At 46.0% G+C, this 20,492-nt stretch overlaps 1 protein-coding gene across 15 annotated transcripts in view; it reads left to right on the top strand.

Moving 5' to 3' along the window:
• CDK5RAP2 (CDK5 regulatory subunit associated protein 2) overlaps positions 1–20,492 on the top strand; it is a 154,995-nt gene that overhangs the window by 118,273 nt on the left and 16,230 nt on the right. For all 15 annotated transcript variants that reach the window (XM_036329834.1, XM_036329840.1, XM_036329833.1 and 12 more), the window contains 6 exons: positions 7,321–7,369; positions 9,899–10,071; positions 14,126–14,245; positions 16,287–16,403; positions 18,604–18,793; positions 19,694–19,815. In XM_036329834.1, coding sequence (XP_036185727.1) covers positions 7,321–7,369; positions 9,899–10,071; positions 14,126–14,245; positions 16,287–16,403; positions 18,604–18,793; positions 19,694–19,815 — 771 coding nt within the window. The remainder of the gene's footprint in view (positions 1–7,320; positions 7,370–9,898; positions 10,072–14,125; positions 14,246–16,286; positions 16,404–18,603; positions 18,794–19,693; positions 19,816–20,492) is intronic.

Here is a 20,492-nt window from a genome sequence, read left to right as displayed (position 1 = left end):
GTCCTTTAGCAAGAGAACAAAGATATATGTTCACATACATATATATACACTGATACACACAATATATCTATAGATGTATAAAAAGTATGTATGTTTAAAAGTATCCTATGTAATAAAAGTCTAATATGCAAATTGTCCCCTTGACTGGGAGTTCAACTGGGAGTTTGAACAGGGGGTGGGGCTGGCCAGCCAACCGCCCACAGCCCCTCCACCTGGCCAGCCTGGCCCAATAAGCCTGGATTGGGGCTGGCCGCCGGACCCCACCTGTGCCCGAATTTGTGCACCGGCTCTAGTATAATATATTAAAAAAAATCACAGTGGTACTTCCAATTTCTATTCAGATCCACTCTGTGTTATTTTTTGCCTTTCTTCTATATTTGTGTTTCTTTTCTCCTGGCTCTCACAATATCAACATATCTGCTCATTTGCGTAATTCTGTAATACATTCAGAGTTCCAGAATCGCTTTGCCCATACCCTGGTGAAATACAAACCTAAAAGAGTTCAGGATTTGTTTATAGTTATTCTTGTTTTCAGGCTAAGGGCATTTAGTCAGGTATTAAATTTAGTTATTTGGTTTCATACAGTCTTGTTAGGTTATTTATTTGAAATACAGTCAGATTTTTGTTTTCTTTCTGTTTGTATTCAATTTTAGGGTTCCCCTGTCCTTATTGATTTAACTTAGTTTTATTTTTTGAATGTGAATAACATTAATGTGGTTCCAAAGTTAAAACTTTCATTCTTTTAAATTGCTTCTATGAAGTCATTATTTTTGTCCCTTTTCTTTATGTCCATTAGTATTACTTTGCAGTCTCCCTTCCTCTCTTAAACCCTCTGGATCGGGGCTCTCAGACATGCCAAGCTTTCCGTCTGGATGGTATTTGCCAGAGTCACTAAAAACTTGCACTTGCTGAACCCAGTGATTCGTTTCAGACTGCATTTCACTCAAACCCACAGCAGTTTTGGTTTCTGAGATGAAATCAGTGAATCAGTTCTGCACCCACCCCACGGGCTGCCCCTTGGAAGCTCTCCCTTCAACCTGGATTCAGAGTCGGGCCAGTGGTCACTCCCTTGCTTCTGCCACAGCTCCAGATTGCCGTTGCCACCTCCCGTGGGTCATGGCAGTCCTGTTCTCCCTGGGCCTGCACTCCCACCCTGGTCCCACTCCTGTCCATTTCCACACAGTAGTCAGCAATCTTTTTGAAATGTAAGTCCGGGCAGTCCATTCTCTGCTCACATCAGCGGCTTTCCTGTGTGAGCTGTGAGGGTTAAATTAAACGGTGTGAGGCTTGTAGGTCCTGTGTGCTCACGAGGATCTGCGCTTGTGAGTTAGGGGCCGAGTCTCCAGAACAGCCTGGTGGACGGAGGAGCTTGGCCCTCACAAAGGAAAGTCAGTTGCTCAAAGTCACAGAACTGGGATTTGACTCCAGTTCTTCTCTCTTCATACCTATGGTACAGATGGTTCAGGAAGGTCTACATATGTTCAGTTTAATTCCAAGATAGAACGTGGGGTAGCTTGGCCTCTGAGCCCCGGGAATGTTTTTCCTTGATTTTTTGAAGAGCCCAACAGCAAGGCTGGTGGCAGGTTGATTCTCTAGGCCCAGATCTGCGGGGCCCGTGAGGTCCCCCAGGGCATGGGGGCACTTGGCTTCCCAGCTTTATGGAATCTGCTTTCTTCTGGTGAAGGGTTTCCAAATAAGCTAGTTTTCATTTTATTATTGGGGAATAACGGGTCCTCAAGATGGAGCTGCACCTTCCAGGGCCCCAGTGCTTCCCATCTGCCCTGCAAGCCTTCCGCCTGGGCCCAGGAGGTGGGGCTGAGAGAGAGTGCCCGGCACCAGCTGCCCTTCCTTGCTCGTTCAGCCACCCCCTTGATTTATTTTTTAGTTATTTACCTTGACAAGCCCGGGGAGATCCCACTCTCTGTTCCTGCAAAGCAGGAGTATTTCAGTCTTGGCAGACAACACAAACATAGAACTTCATTTTCTTCTCCAAGAGGCGCAAAGGTCTCGGGAACCTCATTGTAACTCTTTTCCTTGGAGAATAAAATAGAACAGAGGTGGGTCTTTCCTAGATGCTATCAAAGATCTGGCTCCTGAATTATGAAATGAGCTTACCACAGACTCGTTTTATATTTGAGGCAGTGGCATAGCATGAGTTCTTAAAAAATTTAAATATAGTCTTTTTTTATTAATACAAAGCAGTACATGTTTATTGTAGAATAACAGGTAAGCAAATACTCCTGTAATTGCACCATTTATACCGCAAAACATGAACACCCTGGCGTTTAATATTTTCAGACGTTTTTTATATATATTTGTATTTTTTTGTGGAAGTAGGACTGTTTGTAATCTCTCCCTTTGTTCAATTATAGATGATAAGCATTACTCTATATTGTAAGTTCTGGTCGCTACTGAGCATTCTTTTGTATGAATGTACCATCATTTATTTAATCATCCCCATTAGATGGACGTTCAGGTTGCTCTCAGTTTGGGGCTATTGTAATGAACACTGTGCACATCCTTGCTATTTCTTTGTTAATATTTGACTGGTAGAACCCAAGAAGCAGGGTGATAGTGTGGTTTCCTAATGCTTGTCATGAGAGCTGACAAGAGTAGGTGTGGGGCCCTGCAGATTTTGTGAGTATGTGTACTTTTCTGGGGTGAGGGTCTAAAACTTAGATTTTCAAAACAGGCTGAGCCTGGCTGGTGTGGCCCAGTGGTTGAGTGTTGACCTATGAACTAGGACAGTGGTCAGCAAACTGCGGCTCGGCAAATCGCGGCTCGCGAGGCATACGCGGCTCTTTGGCCCCTTGAGTGTGGCTCTGCTCTTTATTCATTTATCGATTGAATACCAAAGAGCCGCATGTGGCTCACGAGCCACGGTTTGCCGACCACAGAACTAGGAGGTCACTGTTCAATTCTCAGTCAGGGCACATGCCCAGGTTGCGGGCTTGATCCCCAGTACGGGGTATGCTCCTCCTGCAGTCCCTTGCTCGTTCAGCCACCCCCTTGATTTATTTTTCTGTTATTTACCTTGACAAGCTCAGGTCCGATCGATGATTTTCATAATTGATTTTCTATTTCTCCATCCCTTTCCCTTCCTCTCTCTGAAATCAATAAAAAACCACACAACAACAACAACAAAAATGGGCTGAGACCCCAATATAGATCAGGAACTGGTGTTGCAGTCCCAGGTTTCCCACCATTTCCTTGTGCATGGTACCTCCCAAGACCAGTAGCATAAATCGGGATGGCAGTGTTTGTCTTCAGGGATGTTTGAGTAAGCCCTGGCGAAGGTACAAAGAAGATGAAATACGTATAGTCCCTTTCCTGAGCGTGCTTGCCAGGTGCACCCGGGTTAGCCACATGAGTAGACAGCTGCTGGATCCTTCCCCTTGGCTCTCCTTGGCCTGCAGGGATGAATACATTTCTTTTAAGGCCTTACACCAGTGGTTCTCAACCTTGGCTGCACATTAGAATCACCTGAGAATATTTTTAAAATCCTGATTTCTGGGCCTCATCCTCCGGAAATTCTGTTTCTTTGTTACTAATGTGGCCCCACCCCCTAACAAATACATATTGTTTTTGTGATTAATCACTGTGCTTTAATTATGTTCAATTTGTAACAATGAAAATACATCCTGCATATCAGATATTTACATTACGATTCATAACAGTAGCAAAATTAGTTATGAAGTAGCAACGAAAATAATTTTATGGTTGGGGGTCACCACAACATGAGGAACTGTATTAAAGGGTCGCGGCATTAGGAAGGTTGAGAACCACTGCTCTAGATGATGATGGTGATGATGATGATGATAAAGGTGAAGCAATGAGGAAGGCTGGTCATTGTCAAGTGCTTCTATATTCTGGGCATTGTGCTCAGCCTATGAGGTACTTTTTATCTTCATTTAATGAATGGGGAACAGAGAGGTTGATTTATTTGCTCAGGGTAACATAGGAAGTGACAGAGTCTGGATTTGAGCTCAGACATTTGCTTCCACACCCTAACCTCCTGACCACCATGGTTTCGTGAGTCTCACACTCCTGTCACATTAGGGGTCTTGGTCAAATGTTTCTGTGGGTCAGGTCTTGCATGTCCCCACTTCTGTGATTCTCTTCAAACCAGTCCCTTTTCTAGAAGGCTTTTACTGCCTCTCTACTTTTAGAGAGTCTGTCTACCTTCTAGGAAGCTTTCCTTGTTTACCCCCGAGTAGAGCCAGTTTGTTCTTTCTCTTTACTGCTGGGCTGTTTGTAGCACCCAGCTGACAGTCACATCTGGGCTTATGATGCAGGCCATGTGCAAGAACCAAACCTTTGGACCCAAACCGACTTGAGTCCACATCCCATTTGGGTCAGGTAGGAGTTGCCAGGCTGTGATATTTGATCTTAATTCTGCGTAATTGGTCGCTTTTGAGCTAGGGAGTACTGTTTCAAAAGAAGCTTTTTAAATGGTGGCAGTGTACAAGGATGGATCAGTGCAGAGAGGAAACTGGAGATGGGTCAACCAATTACACGTCTGTCCTGCATAATAATTCTCTTGCTTGTTCACATATGGATTCAATAACTACATGTCCTTTCATTTGGAAAGATGAAGTCCCCTCGCTGGCACACAGCTTCTGGGGGTAGCAATAAGATGTACCTGAGAGATGGGAGCAGTAGTGTGCTCATGACATTCTTCCTCCGCTTTTGGAGTAGCCTGACAGATGGTATCCTGTGATCTGCATGCAGGCAGTTTCCACCAAGAAATTCACTGCATCAGCTGTAATGATCGCCATGTGAATCCCACTATAGCAATTTGTCATTTGGTTTTAAAGAACACTGTTGTGATAGGGATTGGGTGGAATGCAATTGTGGAGTCATCACAAGCCCCTCAAAGGATCTCTTATTTGAAGAAGAACCCATTGCTGCTGGTGGCATCAGGCCACTTCCTTCTTTGGTCATAAGTTTTATTAGAAATTGAGAGGTTTTTGATAGTTTTGAGATCAGTTTGTGAATGCCTAAAATCTGCCCCAGACCAAGGGTCCCCTGTCCCGAGAACTTCCCGAGGAGTGAATGGTGCCCATAAAGAACAATGGTAAGTGTGGAGTTACTGCTGGCCTGGCCGGTGTGTGTAGAACACCTAGCTCGTTGGAAGGCTGGGCTGCAGCAGATGGCCCCTCCTCGGGGTCTGTAGGGCCCAAATCTCATCATCCGGTGAAAGTTGGTGAGCAGCCCCAGTGCAGGTGGGAGATGAACGCTGAGTTGTTCTTTGGATATGCAGTTGTCCCTGTCTGTTCGTGGTGGTCTTGCAGTCGGGACTTCTAGCCTTGGTCTTGGAACCTGACCCAATCAAATAGAGATTCCCTCTTTGAGGAGGAATGTGGAGAACAGAGAGATGGAGCCCTTGGGAGCATCCACCATGGTAGGGGCCAGTCAACCCCTCCCGGGAGCCCAAATAGCATGTCATTGCAGGATGTAAGCAAGAAGATGGAGACGTGGATGTGTGGTGGAGATGTGTGGAATGTTTCCGTGTCCCTTGCTAAACAGGAACCTGCAGGAAAGGAGGTGAGAGTGTGCATTGGGCAGAGTGAGAGAGTGGAAGCAGTAGACCTCCTGGATTTTCACTTGTAAAATGGAGATACTGACACTGGGCCTGTAGGATGGTTGTGAGGGCTGTTCTTTAATATCAGTGGTTATTAAAGAACCATCCTCAGGGCCTGGCTCCTGGTTGCTCAGGCCTGTCTTATTCTGGTACCCACAGAGCCCTGCAGTGGGAGGTGACTTTCAAGCACAGGGTATAGGGCTGTGACCTGCAGCCCAGTGGCTGGCATGGCGGGTGGAGGGGGAGCCCTGGCAGCCCTCCAGCCAGCTTGTGAGTTCATTCGTGGGAACCACAGACAGAAAGCAAATGTGCGAGTCTCCAATGATCTTTTCCTGGGGCTGTGGTGCTGTGAACTCTCCTTTAGGAGTCGTTCTGAAAATGGTGCGTGTGGGTGTAGTTTAATCGTAGGCTCATTTTTCAAGTACGGCTGTGGAAGGGTTTGTTTTGTTCTTTAGCCACACGCTAGTTTCTTCAAAGAGCTCATCTCAGTCTGTCGTTTCCAGAGTTCTGAAGTATTTTTCAAATAAAGTTGTTAGTCTCTTAGAAATCTGGGCTCAGGTGCCTCCTTTCAAACAGCAAATGAGGACCTGCAGGAGAGAGAGGAGGATCTTTTGCCCAGCTATGCTTTGTTTCATTTTGTTTTCTTTTGCCATCCCCCTGTTGTAGAGACTGGCTTTTTCAACGGTAATCATGTACTCCTTTCCCTAGTAATCCCTCTTCTGAGAGCTTTTCCTTAGGAAACAATTTAAATGCAGATAAAGCTGCATGCACAAAGATGTTTATTTCATTTTTTTTAATATATAAAAGTGAAAAATTGGAGATCACCTAAATGTCAAAATGGGACTGGCAAAATTGTTGTATGTGCATGTCTATAATGGTATATTAATGTGGTCATTAAAAAGGATGTTTCTAAAGCACATTTAGTAAGAGAAATGCTTATAAGTATGAGGTGAAAAATACAGTCATATTATCCTATCCTCATGCCAAAATGCATGGACAAAGAATAGAAGAGACTGGATTCAGTGACATGTGCGTAGTGGGTACCCGAAGAATAGTGATCTTTTTCTTGCTTCCGTTACCCATTCTATCCTATATAATAAAAGGCTAATATGCAAATCGACCAAACAGCAGAACAGATGCTCAATGCAGGAGCTGCCCCCTGGTGGTCAGTGCGCTCCCACAGGAGGAGTGCTGCTCAGCCAGAAGCTGGGCTCAAGGCTGATGAGCACAGCGGCAGTGGTGGGAGCCTCTCCTGCCTCCACAGCAGCGCTAAGGGTGTCCGACTGATGGCTTAGGCCTGGTCCCTGTGGGGAGCGGAGCGAGCCTAAGCCATCAGTTGGACATCCCCCGAGGGCTCCTGGACTGTGAGAGGGCACAGGCTGGGCTGAGGACTCCCTCCCTTCCCCCCCCAGTGCATGAATCTCGTGCACTGGGCCTCTAGTTTCCTATAAAGAGCATGTATTCTGCTAGTATCAGAGTTTTAGAGACGGACCGAGAACCTGCACCTGTGCCACTGCCTTTAGCTTTAGTGCTGTCACGGTCTTGCTAGAACTGGAACCCGAACAGCATGAGGAGTCGTTGTCTGAACCATGTTCTTGGTAATCCTACTTTAAATACCCGGGGTTGCTATAAAGAGTGATTCAACAGATGGAATAGTGTCTCTGCAAACGTGTGAGCAAGAAATCATCAGGGAACACCTTTTAAAAATGTTTTTCTTCATGTATTTCTGCTTCTAGGAAAATCAGTAGGAGTGGACATGAGTACCCAGAGTGAACTGATAGAGAGGTGAGTGTGTAGTGTTTGGTAAGAGGGCTGCAGGTGTGGTTTCTCTGCGGGTGTTTTTAGTATTCCTGCTCCCTCCCCCTGGTAGTTTCCTGCTTCTTGTAAATAAAACATAAACACCTGTGAAACTGAGAATGGCCACACTAAACCAAGGGGTCATGCTGTGTGTCCTGCAGCCTTCATCCAGTTGAACAGGTTACTCTGCCAGGTGCTGTGACCCAGAGGACACATTCCTCCTGTTGGCACCTGGTACCTGCAGAATAAATCCATTTGAGCCCCTTCTTGGTCTGACCCATCTTTCCTTTCCATCATGTATCCCAGGCTTCTCTGACTGTTGTTCTTTTGACCAGCGGTTGCCAACCTTTTGGACCTCACGGACTACCAGTTGGCAACTGCTGCTCTAGACCATGATGGCAGTCAGTTCACATGGAAATGAACTGGCTCCTCCTGACACCCCCATCTCTCCACTGCATTCAGGATCAGTTGTTCTTCCTGTAGCACTTGACACATAATTACATTACAGAACTTAGCACATGGTATTGTAATACTTCTGCATTCATCGTTTACTCCCAGATTCCTCAAAAGAGGAAAGGAGCTAGCATTAACTGGGTATTGGTATATGTCAGCCCCTGCCTAGGCATTCACTTTCAATAGTTCTGGCCTTACAAGGTGAGCATTATTATTCTCATTTTTGAATGAGGAGCCTGAGGGTCAGAGTTGCATACTTGCCATTAAGAGCGGAGCTGAGATTTGAACTTGAGCCTGTTGTACTCCAACACCAGGGCTGTTATTATTATTCCACATTGCCTTTGAAGGGCAAAGACTGTGTTTTTAATACCTTTATACCTGCTCCAACCTCAGGTATCTGGCATGTAGTTGGAATTCAGAAAATGTTCACGGACTAAATGGATTGCATACTCTCGTAGCTTGCCTCTGGGCAACTGAAAGTGTCAAGGTCTTGCCCTCCTCTGTTTTCTTGGTAAAGGTTCTGAATGCTACAGGGCTATGAGTACTTCTCTCCTCTTTGGAACTACAGCCCTTCGGGTTCCTGGGGGTAAAATAAAGAAATAGAGACCAGTCTGGGGTGCAGAATTTATTGGCATCATGAAGGCCACCAGCAAGCAGGCAGGGAGGTGATCACTGCTCACTGGAGGGCATTTCTATCAGTGTTTCTGTAACTTTAGAAGAAATACTCCTCTCCCCTGCAGTATTCCCAGTTCCACCCTCCACTTCCATCCTTAAAATAACAGATCACACCCCATTGGCAGGCTGTGGGAGGGTAAGGAAGGCCTCCCAGTCCGGAGACAGTCTGCTGAGATCTAAAGGATGAGCATTGAGGGCTGGGAGAGTGTCCATTCTTGATGCACGGAAGTTGTGGCCCCTTTAAGCAGTGTGGCTGCTGCATGAAATGCGAAGGTTGGGGCTAGAGAGGCAGGCAGGGCCTTGTTGGGCTTATCCTCAAATACTGTGTTAAGGGTCCAAAATTTGTTCTGTAGGAAGAGGGGAGTCTTTGAAGGAGGGTGAGCTGGCATTACACATGATCAGATTTGCCATCTGAAAGGCAATGGTGGTTCTTGGAGAATGGGCGGAGGGAGGCAGGGAGCCTCCTCAACCATGTGTCACCCTTCCGTTTCTGACAGGCTTGTTTCTTTCCTTCTGTTCTACCTGTTGGAGCTGTAGGCTTAGCACTCACATGGGCCACTCCTTAGCTAATTAAATGGGGGCTTTTGGCCCGTTCCGCATTTTTGCCAGGCAGTGGCAAGCCCACGCATCCATCACGCTGTCTGAGCAAAGGTGCATCTGGTGTTTACCTGTTAATGAATGCATCACAGCTTTGGAGTCCTTTGCTCTTGTCTGAGTTTATGAATAATGAGACAAGAAGTAATAGGAAAAAGTGGGAGAAAAAAAAAGAGCTTAAATTAAGGAGCTTATCTATAATGGAGATTCACATGGACTTTTTACAGAGTTCAGGATGTTTTTCCTCATGGCTTAGGTTGCCTTGGGAAATACAGGTTAATAACCAGATGATTGCCAGAACGGAGATTTTGGACCACAAGGGTTTTGAGGTTTTTAAACCCCTAAGGCCACTTCATGAGTTTGGGTTGGTCTCTCTCATTCTCCTGGGGCCTTGAAGGCAGGCAGACCTGGGTTCAAATGTGAACCCGTCACCTGGGAGCTGTGAGACAGCGGGCAAGTTTATATGGGGCTCAGGCCCCCCAACTTTAGGTGAGAATCCTACTCCCTACTTCACAGGGTTTCTGCGAGGACCAAGTAATATAGTTCATCTCAAGTGCCTGGTATGCCATGGACTGATGCTCTCTCTCAGATCTCTCCCCCACAAGCCAGATGGTGATGCTCCCCCTGCTCCAGACTCAAGCCCCGAGTCCTTTTTGTCTTCTGAATGTCCTTGCTGAAAATGCTCCAGGGAAGCAAAGGGGCTCCAACACAGCAAAGGGCCCAGGAATCTTATGTGTTCTGAAGGCATGGTCCTGGCTTGGGATCTCAGATTTCTCTCTCTCTCCCATGGTCAAGGGTTGAGGAAGACAGCGTACCCTACCAACATATTCTACCTGAATCTCCTGAGCCTGCAGCCTCTCACGCATTGTCTGATGGTGAAATGTCCGAAAAGTCCTCCTCCTCACAAGACCAGAAGCAAGACAGCGAGTCTGAGAGGACTTCAGTTTTGGTGAACAATTTTTCTCAAGGTAAGCTAAGCTTTACGAAGCATTTTAAACACAGCCAAGGTTTCCTGGTTTAAACAACAGTATGTCATCTTGCCGTAGTAAGCAAGAGTGTGGTGACATTTGAATATTTCTTTGAGGGAAGGAGATTCTGGGTGGGCCAGAGCTGGTCACTCAGAGTGTCATTTATCACTGGGGAAAGCTAGGGTTGTTGACAGTGTTGGTGACTGGGGAAAAGCCATTTTTGTTTTTTAAATGATGACTTACTATATGACTGACTATTTTCTTGCTCTTCTAAGTAGGCAGGCTGGAAACTCTGGTTCATTTCCTTTGTTTCTTTTAAACTCTTCCTAAGGCAGGGGCAGTAGGAAGACTCTTCTGCTTTGAATTGTACAGATGCCAGGGATCACCTAACCCCTGTTAGGTGTTTTGTAATTCTGTAAGTCTGCTGCGTTTCTCTTTCGTGGAAGCCCTGGCCCACGGGTCAGCCCCTTGCCCTGCCTCTGATCGTGGAGCCATGGGCTCAGTTGGCAGAATCAGCCTCCCGAGGCCCTACCTGCCCCTGAGCCCCCCTTTACCTCTTCGGTATTTGCAGTCTACGTTACATCCTGTTGGGGTATTAGGTAGGGCTTAGTGTTTATAATTCAGTGTATTTCAGAAGTTCAAGGAACAGTATAGACCAGAACAGATAGACCAGGGACTGGCACTGTTTTCCTATAAAAGGCCAGAGAATAAATATTTTAGGTTTTATGGGGCATTTCCTCTTTGTTTCAATTACTAAATCCTGTTGTTGCAGTAAAAAGCAGCCATAGATAATATGTAAACAAATGATGTGGTTGGGTTCCAATAAAACTTTATTCACCAAGGCAGGGGGGTGTGTATTTGACCCAGGGCTGTAGTTTTCTAACCCCTGGTATAGACTCTGGACCTCAGCTGACTTCTTCTGGTCTCTCTTCTAGCGGGTTCTTTGCAAGGAGCCCAGAGTGGACCCAGAGAACAAGTCAGACACGGGCATATCCTTGCTAAGGTCCTTTGTTGACACCTGATTACACAGCAAAATGGTTTTCAAAAACTTTAAACTTTAAATCCTTTTTTTTGTTTTAAGCAACAGAACCTCCACTCCCCCTTCCCCACTTTTTTTTCAGATGAAACTTCACAGGTGGGTCCAGTATGTAAAAAAGTCCGAGTGGAGGCTTTGTCCCCATGCTGGCCTCCCAGGCTCCCCTAGAACACGCACAGCCCTGAGGAGCACAGTTTGAAAACATACCTAGAGCATGAAGTACACACGTGTGATGTAACTCGGGTCTCAGCTGGGGCCTCCAGTAGCTAGCCCCCTAGATTTGCTTTCTTTGGGTTTCTGGCAGTACCCCGGTACGCTTTCTGGGTACGATTTCCCTTCTTTTAATTCAGGTCAGACCATGAATTGTTTGGTCCCCAGTACCACTCCTGCACTGTCAATCCCTTTCCCAGAAACCCCGGGACCGTAGGCCTTTGTGGGAAGAGCCGACTTGACTGAGGGTGGGAGGACCAGGAGGGGCCGGGTCCCAATGCAGCAAGCCAGCTCCGTAACATCAGAATGCTTAAGATTCCATTCTTCAGAGCCCTCCTCTATGGTGCTGGGCACGTTCCACTTTTCCTCTCGCCTGTCCCTCTTTTTTCTAGTCTCTGTTTTTTTTCAGTGTAGAACCATTCAGGAATCTTTAATTTTGATTCCTCTTAGGACCCATGACCTTGGGCTTATGCCCTCCTCCTGGGTTCCCAGGCACTCCCCTGATGGGGATGGTGCTCACTGGAACCCCTGAGCAAACCCGTTGTTCACGTTCTTGGTTTGTCTTCAGAATTTTAGTCTTTGCATCTGTCTTTTCCTTTTTTCATATTCCTAATCTGAATGGAGAGGGAATTTTGTGGTTTTTCCTTTTTGTTTCACTTAGCATTATATCATAAGCTTTCTAACATGTTACAGAACATCATTTTTACTGGCTTTGGCTTAGTCCGCCGAATGGCCGAACTGCAGGTTTTCTTATGTTCCCTGTTGCAGAACATTTAAGTCATTGCAGAAATCTCACAATTTTGATCAGTGCTGTAGGGAATATCTTTGAACATGAGCTTTCACCTTATTGAAGGGCATGTCTTAACCTAGATTCTGTAAATTGGAATTACTAGTCAGAAGATGTACACAATGTTTTTGGTGGTTGCTTTAAACAGGATTTGTGGTTTTAAAGAGTTAGCATTTGTCAGAAGGGTGTTATTGTGGAGGGACGGATATTTTTCTCCCACCTGTAAAGGCGAGTATACTGTTTCATTCTCCTTGGTGAGGGCTGCATAATTAACAAGTGGTGTCCAGTTCAACTGGGAATGTGTCCTTAAGCCCAAGTGATGATTCCAGCTCCCGGCCAGACTCAGCAGAAGATGACTTGGGCTGCTGGCTGCTGAGATTATTACTGCAGAAGCCAGCAGCATGCAATGTGGAGGAACTGGCAAGGACGGCCACAGCCAGAGCAATAAGCTCCCGGCTCCCTCCGACCTGACTAGCCACTGGAAGGCGTGCAGGGCAGCGAGGCAGGCGCAGCAGGTGCGGTGACATGACGTGACGTGACGCGCTGGGAGTCTGTGACAGGCCGTTCTTCAGTCTGGGCTGCAGCGAGGGCCTCAGACAGTCCAGCAAATGGCTTGCCACACGGGTGGCATTAATAGGAGATAGCTGAAGGTTTGGGAATTAAGTCATCTCATCAACATTCAGATTCATGGCTAAATTGCTATTTAATTAGGAAAAGATCGGTAACATTGTACTGCTTTTAAATGAAAATCGTGTTGGAGGAATTAAAACTGGGTCATAACATTAGTATAATGTTTTAAAGTAAACATTACTAAGACATACGGAGTGTACCCTAATTGATGAGTTGAAGACTTCAGTTTTTCTTTGGATACTTAATGTGGTTGTGCTTTAAACACTGATTCTGGAAACCCACCTCTAGGTTGGAGCTACGCTTCCTTCTTTGTTAAAGTGAGGTATGGCAGAGGCTAAAAAAATGACATGCTCATTTTAGAAAATGTGGGAAGTTTAAATTTTTATATATTATTAAATATAATATTAAGATGTAATATAGAAGTTTTGAAAAACCAAAAATCTATACCCAAAGGCAATCTCTGTGAATATTTCGGTGTATTTCCTTCTTTTGTGTATGTCTCTTTCCTGTCTGCAAATTTTTAAATAGAGCTTTGATTGTACTGATAAGCCATTTTGTATCTATAGTTTTCTATGGTACTATAAGGTCATCATAATATACTTTTAATAGCTGTGTAATACTACATCATAATGCATGTAATACAATTTATTTAATAATTTGAGTTATTTTCAGTTCTTGCTGTTACATACAGTGTCAAAAAGAACATTTTCTTGCATCTGGCAAATGGTTGTCAGTAGCTCTGGTGACCTCTTAAATAAGTTCCTAGAATTAGAATTATTTGGTAAAAGACATTGGAAAGAACCTTTCTAAGGTTAATGATAAAAACAGTCCCCAAAAGTCATGTACATTTATACTCATGCTAACAGGATGTATTCTTGATCGTACCATTCTCACTAACATCAAGAGTATTGATTGTTTTGTTTTTAAGACTGAAATTAGTAAGTGATAAATGGATAACATAAGCCTTTCAAAGAATTAGTCCTGAAAATATCTGGATTCATAATGGAGGTAGTTTAATCAACTCTTAGGCAATTCAGGCAGACTTCAGAGCGATCTGTTAGTTTCACCATAAGGAAGATTTTAAATTAATAATTGATATTTAGAAGAATAAAGGGCTGCATGAGAGTTAGCATTAAAATTGTATGGAATATAATTTTTCCATGCGATGTACAATATCTCTCTCATGGAGGGCTGCAGAGAATCGTTACAGAACTGTGTCTGTGGGCTGTGGGCATCAGCTTAGCCTCCCCCTGCTAGGAAGGAATTGCCAGTTGCTGACTATCTTAGCACAGCCAGTGCCATTGGAATTTCAAGATCACTGCACAATCTAGAAATTACTCACTTTGCTAGGGGCTTCAGACCGTAAATAAAAACTGTCCTTCTTCCTGTAGACCTACTAATGGAACATATACAGGAAATTCGAAGTTTGAGGCAACGTTTAGAAGAATCTATTAAGACAAATGAGCAGCTACGGAGACAGTTGGAACGGCAAGGGCTTGAGTTTGATCAAGGTAAGAAGGACCTTCCCAAGCCGGCGCAGTCTGTGCGCGTTCATTGCCTGGATCAGCATTCTGTGCACTGGGAAGAGCATCGGACTCATGGCCAGAGAGGTTTCAGTTCAGACCCTGACTCTGCTGCTTACCTCCAGGGTGCCCTCACTTAAGCTTGCTGACTTTCAGTTTTAGTCACTTTTCTATAAAATGGGGATAGTAATTTCCATTTTATCTTGTTGTGATGAGAATTACGTGAGCTAACTTAAGTAGAGAGCCCCACAGCCCCTGACATAGTAGTCACTTGATAAATGTTACTTTCCCAGCCATTGGAGAAGTCTGCCAGCCCCCCAGACGCCTTGAATTGTGGTTGGCTCCTCATTTGCCTTTGGAAGCTGTACAGAAATAGATAGGTATTTTAAAACCACAAAAGCAGTATTTTGTCTTTTTAATAATGGATTATAAAAATATTAGCATTTTAGCAGTCTATTAAATCTCACATGCTAATCAAAAAGTCACCAATAATGCTGCGTAGCCACACGTAGCTCTGAATGGGATATTTTTCCATGAAGAATTTTTAAATATTTTTCCATAGGTAAGATATTCTTATGATTCAAAAGTTGATGCCTCCATTCTGTACCCATCAGTCCTATTATCCCTTCTCTGCTCCCATTTCTGCTAGTTTTCTTCTGTGTTCTTAAACAGTGTTTGTTTTTTTAAATGTAAATCCAAATGTATATGCTTATTCCCTTTCTCACTTACCCTGAAGGTGTAGAATACTTTGTATCATTATTCTGTCCCATCTTTTTCTTCAAACAATACTTTTTGGCATCATTTCTTCTTGCTCCGAGGACTGTGTCCTCATTTCGTGAAGAATGTGTCTGAGAGCAGCCTTGTGCCCCAGGAAAGTGGGAGATTGTTTGGGCCGGACTACCTGGTGTGGGTCCCAGAGCTTCTGTTGATTAGTTTGTGGCTTTGGGCAAATCTCCCCAGCTCTCCCCATCTTAATTATCTTATAAGAGTCACAGAGATTAAATGAGGCAGTGTTATGAATGGGGCCTTGCTTAAGCTCCTCTCAATAAATGGTGGTTTTCTTCATCATTACCAGTTTTATTTTATTTATTGTGTAACTTTACCAGTTTAACTTTGCAGCGCTCTGCAAAGGGTGGGGATGCTGATGTCATTCCATTTTTGGAGATGAGATGACGAAGCTCTGCATCTCTATCAGAGATGTACTCAGTGGTAGCTCGCTGAGCTCGCTGCGGCTGGCACAGAGCTCCTTAACTTGAATCTTTGGACCCTAGTCCAGTTCTCATTGCTCTCCAGCCTGTCGCAGTCAGAAGGACATCTTTCCAGAGTACTGTGCGTGCTGCTGTTTGGTTCCAAATGGCTCTCTCTCTCTCTCTCTCTCTCTCTCTCTCTCTCTCTCTCTCTCTCTCTCTCTTCCCACCTTCCCACCTGCATCCAGCATCCTCCCCCCGTCAGCCCCAAGGAAATTTATTAATCTGAGTTATTAGTCACATCAAATACAGGAAAGAAATACACGCCTGGGCCCTTCACATTCGCTCTTGGTAATGCCCGAATTAGATTCATTCTGTTTTACATTTTCCCTAGCAAATCCAATTATAGAATTATTTGGGGGCTCAAATAGCCATCAGCTATAATGGAGCAGGCAATTGCTCTGGAGAGTAATTCACTTTGACAGGAAGGTTTACAAAAAGGCATTCATAAAGTATTCACGCTGGTGGAAAGACATGCTGTTCTCACCATGTTGTCACAGCCTCCGAGAGACAAAGAAATAAATGTGGCTGTGCCTCCCCCTGCTGCCAAGTGTTCACCTTGGGAGCAGGTTTGAGAAAGGCATGGCTCCTGTAATGCTGAGGATGTGGGGGAGCCCCTCTTGTCTCCTCTTTTAAGCTCACTCTTGTCTCCCTTTGGGCTCTGGTAGCACCATATATAGTTCACAGAGTGATTTTCTTATGTTTCCTCATTATTTAAAGCTGTTTTCTAGAAACTTCTCTACCTTGAGACTGCATAAATCACTATATTTTTGTTTTTATAGGTTCTTCAAACAGTTTTGCTTGTGGTTCAGAGCTGCATAATTCTCTGACATCAGAAATTCGTTTCCTGAGGAAGCAGAACCAGGCCCTCAATACAATGCTTGCTAGAGGATCCAGAGGTAAGGCTTAAAGGGGTCTCCTGCAGCCTGGAGCCCCACCGCCTTCTGTGGCATGGGAAGAATGCAGGCACTGCACTCGGAGCAATCTAGGCTCACCTCCCGTGGCTCTGGGTGGGTCACTGAACCTTTCTGAACCTCTGTATTCTTTTCTGTACCAGGAAAACAGGAATACCTCACAGGGCTGTAGTGACAATTAAACACTGTAAAGCCCTCAGCTCAGTAAATGTTGCTTTTTGCCCTTGTTACACATCCCCTCTATCCAGCCACCTCTCATCTTAGTTCCCAGTGGGAGAGAGAAGGCCTGGAAGTATATTACTGCCACATCTCAATCAGAGGTTTCCCACTGTCAGGAAAGTTTTCCCAGTATTTCTTATAAAGATCCCTTCTCTTAATTCCTTCTGTTTGGAGCTTAGTCCCCCAAGAGCTTTCACTCACATTACCTCTCAATACTTAAAATGTTTCTGGAATGATATGTCATTAGTCCTGTTTCATAGGTAAGAGACAGGCCTAAGGCATTGACTGAACTATGGTCACAGAGCTCGAAGGTGGTGGAGCTGAAACTTGGGCCAGTTTATTTCACTTTCCCTAGAGGTTATTCATGCTGATTTTGTTTGAGATGAAATTCGGGCTTCTGCAGATCATTCATTCACTCAGCAAACATTCCTGGCTCCAGTTCTATGTCAGGGCCTGTGTGGATGCTGTTACAGAAATGAATTGAGAACTGGTCCTTTCCCTCGTGGTCTGATGGGAGACACAGCAGGCCAGTCTGTGGACTAGCCACGATGCAGGCAGACTCGGAGCTACAGGATCCTGGAGACAGCATCCTGGCCAGGGAAAGCTGATCTTCAGAAGCAGAGTCTAGAGCAGTGGTTCTCAACCTTCCTAATGCCGCGACCCTTTAATACAGTTCCTCATGTTATGGTGACCCCCAACCATAAAATTATTTTCGTTGCTACTTCATAACTGTAATTTTGCTACTGTTATGAATCGTAATGTAAATATCTGATATGCAGTATGTATTTTCATTGTTACAAATTGAACATAATTAAAGCATAGTGATTAATCATAAAAACAATATGTAATTATGTATGTGTTTTCCGATGGTCTTAGGCAACCCCTGTGAAAGGGTCGTTTAACCCCCAAAGGGGTCACGACCTACAGGTTGAGAACCGCTGGTCTAGAGGATAAGTAGGGATTAACCAAGGTGCCTCCGGTTTAGAGGAGCAGGGCCTTTTCAATAGAAGAAGGAGAGTGGACACAGGCCTAGCAGTTAGAGATGGGGCGAGTACAGACCACTCGGGAATTACACGAGGCCGAGTGTGGCTGGGGTTGGGGGCAGGAGCACACTTGCTGGAGAAATAACGTGTCATAGTTAAGAGTGGAATCAGAAAACCCGTGTCTGAGTCTTGGCTCTGCCACTTACTGAGTGTGTGATCTTGGGAAAGTCTTAACCTCTTTGCTCCTTATTTTCCCGTCTGGGAAATGGGAGAATGCTAGTACCTTCCCTGGAGGTTTGCTGTGAAGAGTACATAACGTGATACATGTGAAGATCTTCATGTGGTGCCTGCAGATGGCTGGTACAGCACTGCCAGCAGCCTGCACTGTGGAGCGCTGGGGCAGCCCTGTGCGTGCAGTCCCGGGTAATCCTCACACTGGTACATGGAGGAAACCGAGGCACAGAGAAGGGAATAAGCTCACTCCAGGCTGTGGAGCCAGTGAGCAGAAGAGCACTGCCTCTGGGCCCGAGGTGTGTCCTCCTCCTCAGGAGAGGGCTGTCCACAGGGCTGAGGGGTGGATGGGTCCCAGGCCGCCATCGGCACAGCCCCGCTGGCCTGGGGGGAGGCTCACATACTTTTCCAACACCCAGGGCCAGGATTTGGGGCCTGTTCCTTGCCTCTGTCTAATTTCTACCCACTGTTTGCTCTGTGAAGGCAAAGTCACTAGGTTTGCACAGCCCATTATTTAATAGAAAATTAAACAGGCCCATTTCATCCCAGTGACGTTTAATCTGCAGCCGTGGTGTTGACAGATTTATCTGCCCACAATGCATAAGATAATTGGAGTGCCAGAATCATAAATGCCAGATTAAATCTCATTCTCTTTTGTATTCTTGGAGTGCTCGAACTCAAGTGCCGTATTTGCGTAATAAGGTTGGAAAAAACAAATGGGGTCTCTTCTCAGTGGCGCATTTTGTTTGCAGATAAACAGAAGGAGAATGAAAAATTACGAGAGTCCCTCTCCAGGAAGACTGCGAACCTTGAGCGGCTCCAGCGGGAGCTTGCCTGTGTGAAGGGGGAGAAGGAAAGGCTGCAGCAGGAGGTGGGCCAGAGGGAGCAGCACAACCAGCAGCTGTGCCAGGAGCTGTGTGCCAGCCGCAGCGAGCTCAGCAGGTAGTCAGGCACCCCTGGCCTGGCGGCTGTGCGGGCGTCGGGTACTGGGCAGTGGCCACGGGACAGGGCATGCCAGCCCCTGCCCTAGTGCACAGGGACTGCAGACAGTATGACAGTAAACACCCAAACACGTAATACGTCATGTGGGAATAGAACATTTGGAGAGAGGTCTTCACAGTAAGCAGGATGGGCCCTGGGGGCTGATTGTGGCAGGGCGGGTCAGGGAAGCCTCTGCCAAGGGCCATTCGGGCAGTGAGGTGTGAACTCTGTGGATAGCTGGTGGGAGATCACTGTGGGAGGGACAGGTACCGGCGGGTGGAGGCAGGGCGTCCTTGGCCCCTGCTGGGCAGAGCAGGGAGGCAGTGCAGCTGAGGAGAGAGGCTGTGGTACTGGGGAGGGCAGAGGTGGCTAGAGCTGGATCACATAGGACCTCGTCACATGGTCAAGACTTTGCTTTTTACTCTGAGTGACAGGAAGCTGGGGAGATTCTGAGTAGAGGGGCCACATGAGTCTGACTTAGATTTTAAAGGGATGTGCCAACTGCTGTTTGCCGTTTCCCCTTGGACTCTGTCTTGTCCCCATGTTTCCAGTCTCTCCTGTCGGCAGCGCGAGTGCCTTGTTCTTGTGGAGTGACTGACCTCACCCTGGGTCACCCGGGGTGGCCCCTGGGCTTCACTTCCTCATGTCTGAGTGGAGGATTAGATCGCAGGTTCCTTTCTGTGTCTGTGAAGATTACGTGAGATAATGTATGGAAAAGGCTGGGCTGTGACCAATTCTGAACCACGCTTGTCACTCCGGTCCACTCTGTCCCAGCTAAGGGTGGACTTGGCTGCCTGTGAGGTCCAGCTGCGTCTCTCTAAGTTAGTATAACCTCTCCTCCCCGGTGCTGGGCCTTCGCAGGGTGCAGGAGAGGTTGAAATGGAGGCAGGAGCTGCTCTCACAGAACAACAGGCTGCTGCAGTCCCTGCGAGTGGAGCTGAAGGTGTACGAGAAGCTGGATGCGCAGCACGGGATTCCCAGAGGTACGGGCGCTGGTCCGGGCTTTCTCGGCTTGGGCTCTGTGTCATGGGCTGTCATCACACCCGAGCTCACCTGGATGGTAGGTGTATTTCGAAGCAAGCTCTCTGGCCCACTCTTCCGCTGAAGAAGCCGCAGGACTCACGGAAGGACAGAGGCTCAGGAGTCAGGCCGCTGACGTGTGGATTTTCACCACCTTGCTCCCGCTCTGTGGCTCTCGGCAGTGTGTCTCACCCCTTGGGGCCTGTTTCTTCCTCTGTAAAGCGTGCTCACTGGTACCTGTTCTGCAGAGTTGTTGAGAACATTATATGAGGTCATTTATTAAATGCACCCTAACAGTATGTAGCACATAGTAGGCACTCAGGATACGGTTTTTACTACAATTTTCTTGCTACTATGTGTTTCCTTTTTGCCCATTCATTCAGCGAGTATTTATGGAGCACCCACTCCTCAGTGGCCATTGCCCCAGAGGTGGTCGTTGGCCCTGGTCCTCTCTATATCCTGAGAGAGACTCCAGATCAGAGTGACTCGACTGTAAACTCAGATGTTTTAGAATCAATTTTGAGGTGTGGTGGGGTTTTTTTAAAACTAATTTTCCAGATGGTTTCTCCCTATTGAAAATTTATCTAGAAAAGGGTCACAGCTTTTATTTTCTCTTCGAGTTGCTTTTCCTATTCTTGCT

The sequence above is a fragment of the Myotis myotis genome, unplaced genomic scaffold (assembly GCF_014108235.1).
Source record: "Myotis myotis isolate mMyoMyo1 unplaced genomic scaffold, mMyoMyo1.p scaffold_m19_p_12, whole genome shotgun sequence".
Lineage (NCBI taxonomy): Eukaryota > Metazoa > Chordata > Mammalia > Chiroptera > Vespertilionidae > Myotis > Myotis myotis.
The sequence above is the reverse complement of the archived record's forward strand: the minus strand, read 5'-3'. Positions and strand labels throughout refer to the sequence as shown.